This window comes from Sphaerodactylus townsendi, unplaced genomic scaffold, assembly GCF_021028975.2.
Source record: "Sphaerodactylus townsendi isolate TG3544 unplaced genomic scaffold, MPM_Stown_v2.3 scaffold_18, whole genome shotgun sequence".
In the NCBI taxonomy this organism is placed as follows: domain Eukaryota; kingdom Metazoa; phylum Chordata; class Lepidosauria; order Squamata; family Sphaerodactylidae; genus Sphaerodactylus; species Sphaerodactylus townsendi.
The window spans coordinates 4,125,382-4,141,739 of NW_025950341.1; the positions used below are offsets into that span (position 1 = coordinate 4,125,382).

Here is a 16,358-nt window from a genome sequence, read left to right on the forward strand (position 1 = left end):
ACTTTAAAAAAGTGCTTTCTTGTCATTACAACAGGCTTGGCAATTAGTTCTCCCCTGGAATCAGGTGATTGAGCTGTGCTGATCCATGCTATTATATCTCAGGATATGCATCAAGTATTGTTATTTCCCCTTTGAGTTCACTTGAGATTAGGCACCTTCTAAATTGTGCCCCCAAATGCAGTGCTTTACCTTTTTCTTTTGGGATCACATTCCCATTAATTTATATGGGGAAATGAAATTGGCCCTATCCTCCCATCTGCACAGCCAGAACTCAGGTTCTGTTTTCCTTGGTCATGGTATATGTAGAGCCCAGAAACTGGTTTCTTTGTCTACCTGATTGGTTAGGCTTGTTGGCAAAACCGTAAATTCTGAACTTACCTTCCTTCTGCAATCACTTTGGTACAGGAGAGCCATTTTTCTTCCTTCGCCAACTGACAAAATTCACCAAGAAGCCAGCCTAATTTCACTTTGCAAATCCAGCCAAAAGTCTGGCTACAAACTACAGGTCCATCTGTCCTCTAAAGTTAGCCCATATGAATTTAGTTAGCTTGTACTGATGCCCATCAAAAACAATTCAGTGGGATGTGAATTCATTTCAATGAGGGCTTGTACAGGAGAAGATTCTGCCTAAAAATCTGGCAAAATAAAGGTACTGGTAGAACTGTCGAAGGCTTTCACAGTCGGAATCACTGGGGTGTTGTCTGGTTTCCGGGCTGATCCTCTGAAGATGCCAGTCACAGATGCAGGTGAAACATCAGGAGAAAATGCTACTAGAACAGTGGCCATACAGCCTGGAAACCACACAACCCCCTACTGGTGGAACTGTTCCTTATTTAGTAACTTTTAAAGAAAGGAGAAGGACAATTTTTCCTTTCTCAGAAAACAATCCCAACAAACAATCCACCATTTGAAGCACGACTCCACCCCTACACTCACCAATAGGAGTTGATGATTTTGCAGAAAGCCAGCTCACAACACATTTTGAGGTTTGCCTGGTTATCAGACAGCTCACCAGGTGAACTTTTGCTAGGATCCACTTCACAATTCTCATCCGACTCATACAATGCCTTGATAAATTCACCTGAAGTTGGGTGACAAGACAGAGGCACATCAGAACAGCTGCGATCATTTCACAATATCATACCTGATTGTCACAGGGCCTTAAAGTACGAGGCTGCCCAAAACAAGCCAGGCCATTGAGGCTTGGCCAAGATCTGCTTCAACAAAGAAAGCAATAACCTAATTCCTTTGGCCAATAATTAAGGGAATCAGATATATGATGCTCTGTTCGGGAGATAGAAAGGAGAATCTTCCCTTGCTTATTTCCTTTGTGAGAGAGGCTGGTACTGAGCAATAGTCCCCTTGTCCCCTCCCGCATCATACATTGCTCACTGCTGCTTCTAGAAGCATGAAATAATAGCAGGGGGCAAACTGGGAACAGAGGCCAGCCACCCTCAGCCTCACTGCTCCCACTTGATGGAGTAGCAGAAGCAACACAGGGCAAAACTGGCATTGGGCAGATATGGTGTTGTTGCTTCTAGGTTTGTTCTGGAATTGATCAATGCCAATGGAATTGATGCCATGGACTCAATGCCGTTTGTTGTTACTCCATCTTTCAAGGGTTGCCAGCAACCTTACAGCAGAGTGCCAACTACTGGGTGTTTTCTTTAAGGTGTATGTAGCAGATATTTCTTAACTGCCCCCTCTATATGAATGGTTCTGTAAGCAGAGGCATACTTCTGAAGCTGTGTATGGTTTTCGTCTCATGAATCAACTTCAGAAGCAGTGCCAACCCAAGCAGAGTTATACTCTTCTAAGCCCACTGGCTGTTGCTCTTGCACAATTCATTTGGTATGCAGAAAAATCTGTTCCATTTTCTGAGAATCTGAGCAAGTTTCTAGATTTTTGTGAAAAACTGAGGATACATCACTGAAATTTCCAGGAGTCGGAGGCTGACTAGCATCTCATAGCTCAAGTTATTTTTCCAATTCTGTGCCCGCTTCTCTCCCTTGATCCTTCCACCTCTCCACCTTAACTAGTCACATGGCTACCACGGGGAGGGGGAGAGGACGCCAAGCCCCAGGCGCATGCCATTGGAGTCACGTGGGGGTGGAAAATTGCCCCCCACACCCCTCCCCTTTGCCCTGCCAGGCCAACCAGGCCCAGCCAGCTGAAATAAAATAAGTGGGCGGGGGGACGTTGCCGCAGGGGGGGGGCAGGAGCCCATGGGGGGTGCAGGGCCCGAGCGCCATCCCCCCCTACGCCACTGACCCTAACCATCATATTTAAGTTCAAAGTTTACTGCTAAGGCATAACAAAATATGTACAAAAACTGCACATTTTGTAAAAATGCCAATTGTCCTCCCAAAAATCTGCAAATGCTGTTTGCACACTTATTTCAGATTATTTAGATCAGAAGTCCAAATTTGCAGGGGGGGTGAGGGAAAGGAGTTTAATTCCAGTGTTTGGCCCAAAGCAGTTGCTGAATGATGTATGAACAATGGAAAGCTTTTGTTGTAAGTAGCAACTGAAACCACTGCTTATATGCAAGACATCTGAGATGTAGGGGGCAATCAGGAATGCCTCCCTGAATCCATAACTTACTCTTTGGCTTCCTTCCCATTTTGTTGAACTGAATCAGTCCGTTGTGCATTTTCCAAGGGGGCTATCCAAAGTCTTGACTAAAATGAGAGGGGAAAGCAAGCCAGTAATGCTGCTGCTCTTCCCTTCCCATCTTCAGTCAGTGGTGGATCCTGAGATCAGAAGCAAAGCAATGCAAACTCCCTCCTCCCCCCCCCCACCCTTATCCTAAAGCATATTAATTTCTTCTTTCATACTAGGGAATTTTATGAGAACATGCTTGTGATGAGACATGTTGTAGAATCATTCTATGGAATCATTTAGACTGTAACCTAACCATGGCTTTTGATCTTATTGGGATTACTCTGAATAGAATGCTTACTCACACTGAACCAACTTCTCCTCAAAAGAGAACTTTGCTGCTGAAATTGGGCAATTAAAGAAACAGAGAAACATTTTGAGAACATGAAATAAAACAATTGTGAGTGTGACTGGAATAATGACTAGAAGAAAGACCTTGTTGAGGTTCGAAAGATGCATTCAAGAAAAAACACACATGACTCAACAAAGCTGACAAAAAAGATACAATAAAATACAAGCACGTAAAATGTCGCAGTTTCATGGTCCTGAACGTGGACGAGGAAACAAGGGGATCGGCTATTTTAGATCTGCTCCTAACCAACAATGATAACCTGATTATTGGGGTGGAAGTGGTAGAGTCCTTAGGTCCGAGTGACCATGTTCTCCTGGAATGTGTTATACGATGGAAAGGGGATGCCAAATCTAGTCAGACACATGTTCTAGACCCGTGGTGGTGAACCTTTGGCACTCCAGATGTTATGACTAAAATTCCCATCAGCCCCTGCCAGTATGGCCAATTGGCCATGCTGGCAGAGGCTAATGGGAATTGTAGTCCATAACATCTGGAGTGCCAAAGGTTCACCACCACTGTTCTAGACTTTAAGAAAGCTGATTTAAGTAAATATAAGAAAGTATTTGGTGTGATCCTATGATTAAGAATACTAAAAGGGAAGGGAGTACAAGATAGATGGGAGTTTCTTAAAAGTGAGATCTTGAAGGCATAATTTCAAACAGTTCCAATTAGGAGAAAAAAATGGGAGGTGTCTAAAAAAACCAGAATGGATGTCTAAAGAACTCTCAAGTGAGCTAAGATATAAAAAGGACATGTACAAGCAATGGAAAAGGGGGGAAATTACTAAAGAGGAATTCAAACAAATAGCCAAGACATGTAGGGAAAAAGTCAGAAAAGCTAAAGCTCGCAATGAACTCAAACTTGTGGGAGATGTTAAAAACAATAAAAAGGGATTTTTCGGTTATGTCCGTAGCAAAAGGAAGAAAAAGGATATGGTAGGGTCACTGTGTGGAGAAGATGGTGAAATTCTAACAGGGGACAGAGAAAAGGCAGAACTACTCAACACCTTCTTTCCCTCGTTTTTTCCCCCAAAAGAAAAACAGTGATCAACTGGGGGGAAATGGTCAGAAGATACAGTAGGAGAAATTCAGCACAGAATAAAGAACTAGTACAGGAATACCTAAATACTCTAAATGAATTCAAATCTCCAGGGTCTGATGAACTACATCCCAGAGTATTAAAAGAACTGGCAGAAGTAATCTCAGAACAGCTTGCTATAATCTTTTAGAACTGCCAGAGAACAGGAGAAGTCCCAGCGGACTGGAGGACAGCTACTGGGAATGTTGGCCCCATCTTCAAAAAAGAGGGAAAAAAGAGGACCCAAACAACTATCGCCCAGTCAGCCTGACATCAATACCAGGAAAGATTCAAGAGCAGATCATTAAGCAGACAGACTGTAAGCCCTGTAAGAAGGATATTGAAAAGCTGCACTGTGTCCAGAGGAGGGCAACAAAAATGGTAAAAGGTCTGGAATCCATGCCTTACAAAGAAAGACTTAGGGAGCTGAGGATGTTTAGTCTGGAGAAGCGAAGGTTGAAGTGGGACATGATAGCTATGTTTAAATATTTGAAGGGATATCATGTGGAAGAGGGAGCAAGCTTGTTTTCTGCTGCCTCAGAGACCAGGACACGGAGTAATGGATTCAAGGTGCAGGAAAAGAGATTCCACCAAAACATTAGGAAGAACTTTTTGACTGTCAGGGCTGTTCAACAGTGGAATTCACTGCCTCGGAGAGTGGTGGAGTCTCCTTCTTTGGAGATTTTTAAACACAGGCTGGATGATCATATGTCAGGAGTGCTTTGATTGTGTGTTCCTGCATTGGAGGGGGTTAGACTTGATGGCCTTGTGGTCTCTTTCAACTCTATGACTCTATGACTGATTGGCAGCAAAACAGGAGCAGAATCAGGCCAGAAAATAGAAGAAGTCAAGGGAGAGCTTGGGTACATGAATGCTCTGAACCTTTTCCAAAACCAGAATGGATTCCAAATGGATAATTTACACATCATTCTGTAGGAACAAACCTGTAGGTGTGGTTTATAATACTGGGAGTAGCTAAAATTGACAGGAGTCAGGAGTGAGGTTTATGGATTTCATTTAAGGCCTCCTCACCACAATCCAACTATTACTCCATATTGTTTCAATAACATCAGAAGTTTTCAGTTTTGAAGGGAGTTACTATCAAAGGAAGGAAGTCTCACTATGGGCTTCGCCTATACAAACTGTGAAGTCTGACATTATTGGAACGGCACTGGGAGAATGTTCACTGTAGCTTCCCATGACATTGGAAGCAGTTAACAACCAGACACAAATGCTATATCAGTGGATAAACCAAACCGGAGTTAAACAGAATCAATCGTGAAGGTATGCTCCTAATTTTTGCAAAAGTCACCCAGAAAGAAAAAAAAACCAGAGGCCAGTACTGCCATACCAAGGGCATCTTGTAGATACTTCTGCCCAACCAGCTTGAGGTATTCCTCAATTGCTTTGGTGGCAAGTGTATTCTCCCTGAAGATCAGCACGTCATGCTCCCCGCAGCGATCGACCTCAGACATCACCAGATCGGTCAAAAAGTCCTGAAGGGGGAAAGTTAGATAGAAGAAGGGGTTTCAGCCAAAAAGAAGAAGTGTACAGTGCCAGGCAGTAGGATATGTTTCAGGATATAATTCAGTCAGCAACAACAACCCCCAGAAAAGAAAATCAGAAGCGAACTTCTGGTCTGAAGTACAGGGCTGTATTATCCATATGGTGGAGCACTGGATCAGGTTCAAGGTGGTTGCACTTATGTCCAAAGCCCTTGACAGTCTGACACCAGCATACCTTAGGGACTGTCTCTCCTGGTACGTTCCCCAGAAAGCCTTGAGATCGGGTAATAAGAACTTACTGGTGGACCCAGGGTACCAGGAGAGACAGTCCCTAAGGTATGCTGGTGCCAGACTGTCAAGGGCTTTGGACATAAGTGCAACCTTTTTCAGCCCTGGCCCAAGTCTGGTGTGTCCGGGGGTCGCCACGTCGGCTCGCCCCGGACTCGCCCAGCTGGGAGGCGGGGCCGGCGGTGGACCGGCGGCGGGACCCGGCAGCGGCCAGCCCGACGAGGGAGGCGCCAGCGAGGCTGTCGGCCGGCCGGAGGGCGGCCGCGGGGAGACACAGCTGCGGCTTGTCGGCCCGCCGGCTGCCAGCGGGGGAGCGACGCAGCTGCGGCTTGTGAAGCAGCCGACGGCAGGCGGCCGGGCCGAGAGCGAGGCCGGGAACGCCCTCGAGGCCCGGGTACGGCTACATAAGGGCCGCGCCGACGGGAGGGCGAGGCCGGAAGCAACGGGTCGTGGGAGGGAGTTGCGGGGGCCATGGAGAGGGAAAACAGGCGTGGGAAAGGAGCGGAGGGAGAGAGAGAGTGAGAGCAGAGGAGTAGACGGGAGAGTGGAACGAGAGTGCGGAGAAGATGGGGAAGGAGGGGGACGAGCGAACAGCAGAGCGGGCGAGAGAAGAGAGAGAGAGAGCGGAGGAGATACAGAGGGGCGAGAGGGGGCGAGGGAGGAAAAGGAGGCTGGTCAGGGGGATAGCCAGGCGCTCCCCCGAGGGGCTGCAGACCCCAACCGCGTTTAGGGCAAGCCTCAGGAGGGAGGGAGACGACTCTTGCCCCTCCTCCCTTGGCGGCCACCCTGTGGTTTCGGTGACTGACTGAGCGAGCCCCAAAGACCGGGGCCACTGACAAGGAGGACAACACCTCGGTTAGGGACGGTGGGACGGATTGTCAGCCCGGGCTGCAGGAGGGGGAGGGGGAACGCCACATGGTGGAATGCTCTGTCTAGCAAGACCAGGGCCCTGCAGGATCTCAAGCAATTCTGCAGGGTCTGTAGGACAGAGTTGTTCCACTGGGCCTACGGTTGAGGCAGCCATGGTACCCCTCCCTAAGTGGGGTCCTCATACCAACTAGCATATAGGAATGAATTTCAGATATGAGACAAAGGACTGCAGCCTGCTGAAAAGGCAAGGTGATGGATAGAGAAACTCTCCAGGAAAGGGCTCTAAATCCTGAGTGACTGGCGAAGGATACAGTCCACCTATTAAAAGTGTCACCGTCTGCAGTGCAGCTTGACATACACAACTGAAACAGTTTGGAAAGGAAAACAGTTCCCTGGGATATTAAAAATAAATATTACACAAACAGTGCATATTATTAATCAGAAGATACAACGGGCGAAGTAATTCTAATCCTGAATGGTCAGCAGGAATATTGTATTGTCGAAGGCTTTCAAGGCCGGATTCAACTGGCTCTGGTGGGTTTTCCGGGCTGTGTGGCCGTGGTCTGGTGGATCTTGTGAAACAGACTTTTCTCTGTGATACGCCCCAGAAGATGCCAGCCACAGATGCAGGCGAAATGTTAGGAACAAGATCCACCAGACCACGGCCACACAGCCCGGAAAACCCACCAGAACCACTAGGAATATTGTTAAACATTTCATTTTAATTTATTTTATTTCTGTCCCGCTCTTTCCCAGCACTAACTGGGCTCAGGACAGCTAATAGCAGTATAAAATTTATAAAGCAACACAGTAAATACATAAATATATATTGTGATATAACCTAGCCAATTTAAAATGATGCCCAAGTAATGACACTCAAATAATGGTTCCCTCCTATATATAGTTCAATTAATCTAAAGGAGGAAATCATCACTAATATGGGCAAAGGAAGTACAAAAAACGGAGACCCCACAGTACAAAGGGAGGATACAAGCACAATATTGTGTTGTAGGGTCCAGTAAAAGGCAAGGCAAGGAAAACAGAGAGGTCAGCAGGAATAAGGAGGATAAAAAGGAACAGGAAATGGGGCCCTGAACTCTTTAGACATAGAGTTCCACCAAGCCAGAGCCAAAGAAGTTCTTGTCCTGGCTAAGGATACTGGAATTTCTTGGCCAGGGATCACCAGCCGGTTGTCTCCGAGTATAATGCTTCCTGGGTGGTGTAGCAGGAGAGATGGTTCCAAATATATGCTTATCCCAGCATGGGGGAAGAGGGATGGCGCCTGGGCCCTGCACCTCGCACACACATACCCTCGCACCTCCCCACCCTTTCCACTTACCTCAGTTCAGCTGGCTGCAAAGAGCAGCTGCTGAAAAAGCAGCGTGATGGGAACTACACTTCCCAGGAGACCTTGTGAGCCCCAACTCCCTGGGGGGGCTCACAAGGTCCCCTGGGAAGTGTAGTTTCCACTAGGCTGCCTTTTCAGCCAGCCGCTCTTTGCAGCTGGCTGAACTAAGGTAAGTGGAGGAGGGTGCAGGGGGGGCAAAGGGAGCGATTCCCCGCTGCCCTGTTGCAGCTACACAACTGGGTCCCAGACCACTTAGGACTTTAAAGGTCAGTACCTACACCCTGAACCTGATCTGGTATTCAATCTGGAGCCAGTACAGCTGGCAGCACACTGGTTGTATATGCACTCTCCAAGGGATCCCTGTAAAGACCCGCACTGCCACCTTCTGGAACAGTTGAATTTCCAGAGCAGCCTCAGGGATAGCCCTGCATGGAGCAAATTACAGTAGTCTAATCTGGAGATGACCATTGCATGGATCACTTTGGTAGATCAGGGTGGGACAGGTAGGGTGCCAACAGCCAAGCTTGGTGAAGATGGAAAAAATGCTCTCCTGGCCCTATCCAAAGAAAGGGAGGCATCCAAGGTCATCCCCAGTCCTGAGGTATTCTAGGACGGGATCTCAGATTCATGCAAAACAACAACAAAAACAATATGCCTGCTAAGTACTCCACAATCATTGATTTCAGCACCTTGTAGTATTTCACAGAACTCATATGATTACTGAGGGCTTCCTCAATAGACAAGCAAATGTGGAAAGGGTTCTTTAAAGGCGTCCGGAAACGTGGGGGGGGGCGTCCAAACATGCAGGGGGGTCGTCCAGACATGCAGGGAAGCGTCCGGACATGCAGGGATGGCGTCCGGACACGCAGGGGGGCCGCCAAGACACGCAGGGGGGTCGTCCGGACACGCAGGGGGGGCATCTGGACATGCAGGGGGGCCGTCTGGAAATGCAGGGGGCATGCAATAATCGGTTTCAGTAATCGGTAATAATTGGTTTCAGTAATCGATAATAATTTGTTTCAGTAATCGGTAATAAACCTATTACACGCAGGGGACATCTGGTCGTGCAGGGGGGCAGTCCGGACACTCTGGGGGCGTCCGGACACGCAGCGGGGTGTCCGGACAAGCAGGGGGGTCGTCCAGACATGCAGAAGGGAGTCCGGAAATGCAGAAGGGCATCCGGACACGCAGGGGGGGGGGCGTCCGGACATGCAGGGGGGCGTCCGGAGACGCAGGGGGCGTCCGAACACGCAGGGGGGGGGCGTCCAGAAACGTAGGGGGGGCCGTCTGGACATGCAGAGGGCATCCAGACATGCAGGGGACATCAGGACACGCAAAGGGGCCTTCCAGACACGCAGGAGGGTGTCCAGAAATGCAAGGGGGCGTGTAATAATCAATTTCAGTAATCGGTAATAATCGGTTTCAGTAATCAGTAATAATCTGTAATAATAATGGGTTCAGTAATCGATATAAATCCTATTACACACAGGGGGCTTCTGGTCATGCAGGGGGGCAGTCCGGACACTCTGGGGGTGTCTGGACACGCAGGGGGGTCATCCAGACACGCAGGAAGGCCGTCCGGACTTGCAGGGGGCGTCCAGACACGCATGGATGCATCCGGACACGCAGGGGGGGCGTCCGGAAACGCAGGGGGGGCGTCCGGTCACGCAGGGGGGTCGTCCGGACATGCAGGGGGCCCTTCTGGACATGCAGGAGGGTGTCTGGACACGCAGGGGGCCATCTGGATGCGCAGAAGGGTGTCCGGACACGCAAGGGGGCATGTAGCAATCGGTTTCAGTAATCGGTAATAATCCATTCCAGTAATTGATAATAATTGGTAATAGTAGGTTTCAGTAATCGGTAATAATCGGTAAAAATCGGTTTCACTAATCGGTAGTAATCGGTAATAATCGGTTTTAGTAATCGGTAATAATCTGGGGGTGTCCGGAAACGCAGGGGGGTCGTCCGGACTTGCATGGTGGCCATCCGGACATGCAGGGGGGCGTCCGGATACGCAGGGGGGCCATCTGGACACGCAGGGGGGTCGTCCAGACACGCAGGGGGGGGCGTCCAGATATGCAGGGGGCATCCGGACACACAGGGGGGCCTTCTGGACATGCAGGAGGGCGTTTAATATCCGGTTTCAGTAATCGGTGATAATCGGTTTCAGTAATCGGAAATAATCGGCAATAATTGGTTTCAGTAGTCTGTAATAATCTGAAATAATAATCTGTTTCAGTAATAGGTAATAATTCTATTACACGCAGGGGGCATCTGGTCACGCAGTGGGGGAGTCCTGAAACTCTGGGTACGTCTGCACACACAGGGGGCCGTCCGGAAATGCAGGGGGGCTGTTCGGACATGCAGAAGGTCATCCGGACACGCATGGGGGACATCCAGACCAGCAGGGGGCCTGTCCGGAAAGGCAGGGGGGCCATACGGACACGCAGGGGGGCCATCCGGAAATGCAAGGAGCGTGTAATAATCAATTTCAGTAATCAGTAATAATCGGTTTCAGTAATCGGTAATAATCTGTAATAATAATGGGTTCAGTAATCGATATAAATCCTATTATACGCAGGGGACATCTGGTCATGCATTGGGGGAGTCCTGACACTCTGGGGGCGTCCGGACACGCAGGGGGGCCATCCAGACTTGCAGGGGGGCGTGCGGACACGAAGGGGGGCATCCGGACAAGCAGGGGAGTCGTCCAGACACGCTGGGGGTCCGTCCGTACATGCAGAAGGGCTGTCCGGACTTGCAGGGGGCTTCTGGACAAGCATAGGGGCTGTCCGGACACGCAGGGGGGCAATCCGGACACGCAGGAGGGTGTCTGGACATGCAAGGGGGCGTGTAGTAATCGGTTTCAGTAATCTGTAATAATCCGTTCCAGTAATTGATAATAATTGGTAATAGTAGGTTTCAGTAATCGGTAATAATTGGTAATAATCGGTTTCACTAATCGGTAGTAATCGGTAATAATTGGTTTCAGTCATCGGTAGTAATCGGTAATAAACTGGGGGCGTCCGGACACGCAGGGGGCAGTCCGGACTCGCAGGGTGGCCATCCAGACATGCAGGGGGGCGTCCGGATACGCAGGGGGGCCATCCAGACATGCAGCAGGGTGTCCGGACATGCAAGGGGGCGTGTATTAATCAGTTTCAGTAATCGGTAATAACCGCAATAATTGGTTTCAGCAATCGGTAATAATTGGTAATAATCAGTTTCAGTAGTCGGTAATAATCTGAAATAATAACCGGTTTCAGTAATAGGTAATAATCCTATTACACGCAGGGGACATCTGGTCATGAAGGGGGGCAGTCCGGACACTCTGGGTACGTCTGCACACGCAGGGGGGCCATCCAGAAATGCAGGGGGGCTGTTCGGACATGCAGAAGGGCGTCCGGACCTGCAGGGGGGGCTGTCCGGAAACACAGGGGGGCCGTTCAGACATGCAGAAGGGACCCGCAGGAGGGCTGTCAGGAAACACAGGGGGGCTGTCCGGACACGCAGGGGGCATCCAGACACGCAGGGGGGCAGTCCAGACACGCAGGAGGGCTGTCCGGACTTGCAGCGGGGCGTCCGGAAACGCAGCAGAGCATCCGGACAAGCAGGGAGGTGTTCCAGACACGCAGGGGGGCCGTCCGGACAAGCAGGGGGCGTCCGGAAACGCAGGGAGCATCCGAACACACAGGGGGGCCTTCCGGACATGCAGTAGGGTGTCCAGACACACAGGAGGGTGTCCGGAAACACAAGGGGGTGTGTAATAGTCGATTTCAGTAATCAGTAATAATCGGTTTCAGTAATCGGTAATAATCTGTAATAATAATGGGTTCAGTAATCGATATGAATCCTATTACACTCAGGGGTCATCTGGTCATGGAGGGGGGCAGTTCGGACACGCAGGAGGGCTGTCCAGACACGCAAGTGGGCCGTCTGGAAACGCAGGGGGGTTGTCCAGACAAGCAGGGGAGCTGTTCAGACGTGCAGAAAGGCGTCTGGACACGCAGGGGGGGCCGTCCGGACTTACAGGGGGGCTTCCAGACACGCAGGGGGGCGTCTGGACAAGCATTGGGCCCGTCCGGACACACAGGGGGGCCATTCGGACACGCAGGAGGGTGTCCGGACACACAAGGGGGCGTGTAGTAATCGGTTTCAGTAATCGGTAATAATCCGTTCCAGTAATTGATAATAATTGGAAATAGTAGGTTTCAGTAATCGGTAATAATCGGTTTCAGTAATCTTTAATAATCTGGGGGCGTCCGGACACGCAGGAGGGCCGTCCGGACTCACAGGGTGGCCATCCGGAGATGCAGGGAGATGCAGGGAGGCGTCCAGATACGCAGGGAGGCCATCCGGACACGCAGGGGGGTGTCCGGTAATGCAAGCGGGTGGGTATTAATCGGTTTCAGTAATCGGTAATAATCGGTTACAGTAATCGGAAATAATTGGCATTAATTGGTTTCAGTAATCGTTATAAATCCTATTACACACAGGGGGCATCTGGTCATGCAGGGGGGGCAGTCCAGACATGCAGGAGGGCCACCCGGACTTGCAGGGGGGTGTCCGGACACGCAAGGGGGCGTCCGGACAAGAATTGGGGCCGTCCGGACACGCAGGAAGGTTTCCGGACACGCAAGGGGGCGTTCAGTAATCGGTAATAATCGGTAATAATCGGTTTCAGTAGTCGGTAATAATCTGAAATAATAATCGGTTTCAGTAATTGGTAATAATCTGAGTAAGAACCCTATCTCCAATCACCCCCCAACAGCATTCCAATTCAAGAGCAACATTTGTACTTACCTTGGCTCTGCCTGTGCTCTGAAGGATGTGCACCAAAGCACAGGCCATTTCCTCTTTGTTCCGGACACTGATCACTGGCTCCAGCACGGTGCACAACAAAGTGTAATTGTTAGTGACAAATTCAGCAAACTCCTTGTATTGCTCCATGGGCAGGATGATAATGGTCTGGTATCGAGACTTGATCCGAATGGAAGGCCCTCCGGTCTTGCCTTTATTGGGAGTGGGTGTGCTGATGGGGTACCACTTTTCCACAAACTGGCGGCCAGTCACACTGGCCACGGGGATGTTGACTAGACCGACATAGTTATTTTTGTCCTTTTTCTTTTTCTTCTCGACATCCTTGTAGATATGGACAGTGATGCTGAGTATTGATGGAAGCCCTGAGAATTCAAAGTGCTCCCCCCAGAAGATGTTGTCAGCTCTTGTTTTTCTTGTAGTGCGGGCAAATAAAGTATCGTCCAAGCACAATTCACAGAAGTATTTCTTCTTGGGGGCCAAGTCCTTGGCTTCAATGATCCAAAGACGCAATATATTCTCAGCTCGATGGCAGTTATCCTGAAGACAAAACCATTTAGTTTGGCTGAGCAGTGCTAATTGGGCAATGCACAATTTTTTCAAACGGTAAAATTTGGATCACTCAATAGCCTTTTTCTATGCAGATTTGATTTTTTGTTATATAGTTCTTGCAATGAATGAAAGTCCTAGCCCCAGTGACGATAAAGAAAACCATCCCAGTGGGAAAAGAGGGAATGTCTTACATATCATAAATAACTTTAATGTATGCAGAAAAAAAGGTAAAGCACCAGGTCATTATTGATCCATGGCATGATGTTATATCACAAGATTTACTAGCAGACTTTGTTTATGAGGCAATTTGCCATTTTCTTCCCCAGTCATCTACACTTTACCCCCAACCAGTTGGGTACTCATTTTGCCAACCTCAGAAGGATGGAAGGCTGGGTCCATGTTGAGCTGGCTACCTGAAATGGCCTTCTGTCATGCTCAAACCCAGGTGGTGAGCAGAGCTTCATCTGTAGTACGGCAGCTTACCACTCTGCACGACGAGGCTCCTTCATATGCAGAAAAGAGAAGCAAAGATCTCCAAACCCCGCAGGTGGCCCACCCAAGAATTCCAACCCACCTAATAACTCCTGCCTATTAGTTTTCCTGTAGGCCACTGGCAGATCCAGGGGAATGAACAGTATCACACTGCCTCTCTATTTGGATTGTCTATCAGGATGATTAAGGAATTTTCTATTCTAATTGAAAGCCAGGTTGAAATGTATTCACAGCCAGTAGAGGGCAAGATAAACCTTTACTAATGATAACATATGGGATTAATAGAAAGGGCAAGTAATGTAATAACTCACTCACTTTCATAAAGCTATAACTCTACAAAACTATTACTTTTGAAATGCAAAGGCCAAAATCCATAAACTGACAGAATTTGCCTAGTGGCTAACAGAGATGTTTTTGCTAAAAGAAAAAGTTCAAGAATAGTTTATACAGGTTCATTTCCCAATAAGACAATTATAGGTCTCCTTTAGAACATGATTATTAGCATGGTGACAGAGACCCATGTTTTAAAAGCTTAATATTATTACACTAATATAAAGCTGAGCTGAGTATCATTTGGTGTTTGTGAGCAGTTTTCCTACTATGGAAAGCTATACTGCTGCCTTAAACCTAATTAAATGGGTGGACTTGTTTGGAGAAGAGTCGATGTATTGTCGAAGGCTTTCACGGCTGGAATCAATGGGAGGCTATGTGGTTTCCGGGCTGTATGGCCGTGTTCTAGCAGCATTCTCTCCTGATGTTTCGCCTGCATCTGTGGCTGGCATCAGGAAGATGCCAGCCACAGATGCAGGCGAAACGTCAGGAGAGAATGCTGCTAGAACATGGCCTGTAGTGATGCACTGCTGACCCAGCAGCACCGTGGTAGAACGTTGGGACGCCATGTGGACCCCTCTGACCTTGCTGGTACTTTAGCACCGCGCCCCTCCTCATCCCCTATGAGTCACGGGTCATGAACTGTCTAGCTCAGTCACGAGCGTAGGGACAATGGTCTTGCCCCCCAGGTGAGGATTAGGCTCCAGGCGCTTGCGGCTCCTCTCGCCGCGTGGCCAGGTGAGATCATGCATCACATGATGATCTCAGGTCTCCGGTCTCAGCTCATCTCCTACCACACGCTGCTTTACCGCGCCCACAATGGCCAGAGCCTAATAAAGGTCGCGAAGACCAGCGCTGGGGAGTTGTCCGGGATCCGCGAAAACCAGCGCTTCCTGTTGCTGGCGCTCTCCGCTCAGATGAAACACTCCTCGGCGTCTGGCCTATTCCTTAGCGGCGACCCTGCGGGGCTGACTACAAGCTGGTGCGAAACCCGGGAATCCTGAACCTCCACCCTGCTCCACCGTGCGGCCTGGGAAGGGCGGCGATGCGAGATCCGCTGGATCGAGCGCATCCAGGGACCACCGTTCGATATCGCCTGTCCTCTGGATCGGCGCATCCAGAGACCACCCAGCGATCCTAGGACACTCTCTGATCGGCGGAACACGGTGAGTATAGGGAGCTGCCAAAAGCAGGGCTTATGACAAGCAGTTAGACGAACTGAAAGCGTTAGCGAAATCACGGCAGGAATCCCGTAAAGAGAAGGGAGCTCGCACTAAATTGTGGTTGAAGAGATTGAGGCTCGAGTGTCCACTTAGTGCCCAGAGGGGGGGGACGGTGAATCTTAAGGACTGGGAAAACGCCATGGGCACCTCTTACGCACAGAGCCTGGCCAGCGCCGATGTCGCTGCTACTGGCGATGGGGGCAATGTTTTGTCGCCCATCAGCCTGCAGACCTATGGCTCCCTTGCTGTAGAGGCAGCCCTCCTTTCGATCTTTCACCTTCAATTTCAACCCGGAATTTTCTCTATCCACTAGAATTGGGCCGCCTGTCCTCCTTCTGCCCCCTCGCTCCCTTCACCCATTTCCAAACTCTCCCAGCGGCTCAGCGCCCCTCCCTGCTCCGCCTTCATTTTCGAAGCCACTGCACCTCCGTCAAGCGCCCGCGTAATGGCCAGCGGGTTTCAAAAACTGCGCCAGAGCGGTATTAGCCCGCGATCTGCAGAAGAAAGAAAACCCTGGCCGGAGAGCGATGCGAGGGTTGCATTGTGCCCGATCCACTTCACAGATACTGGCGGGGGGGAGGGTGGCGTCATCCGGCGAGGAATTATCGAGTACCGCCCTAAGCTATAACATCCTTACTGAAGCTCCATAGAAGCAATGCGGGCAGTAGAGTCACTAGCCCCTACGTGAGAGGGCATGCTGGGAGAACCGCGCATGAACACCACCTAATGGTTCCAGATGACTGGAAGACCACCTTTCGCGTGCTCCTGAGCCCTCGCGCAATTTGTGGTCTGGGAGAGAGTGAGGATTCCGCCAGCAGTGCTTCAACAGAGCAGCCGCCTCC

The 16,358-nt window shown here is 49.6% G+C and overlaps 1 protein-coding gene across 8 annotated transcripts in view; it reads right to left on the reverse strand.

Moving 5' to 3' along the window:
- The window catches only part of RASAL2 (RAS protein activator like 2), a 319,429-nt gene that overhangs the window by 28,310 nt on the left and 274,761 nt on the right, over positions 1 to 16,358 (reverse strand). For all 8 annotated transcript variants that reach the window (XM_048482483.1, XM_048482478.1, XM_048482477.1 and 5 more), the window contains 3 exons: positions 12,905 to 13,459; positions 5,442 to 5,586; positions 937 to 1,081 (listed from right to left, as the gene is read on the reverse strand). In XM_048482483.1, the coding sequence (XP_048338440.1) occupies positions 937 to 1,081; positions 5,442 to 5,586; positions 12,905 to 13,459 (845 nt within the window). The remainder of the gene's footprint in view (positions 1 to 936; positions 1,082 to 5,441; positions 5,587 to 12,904; positions 13,460 to 16,358) is intronic.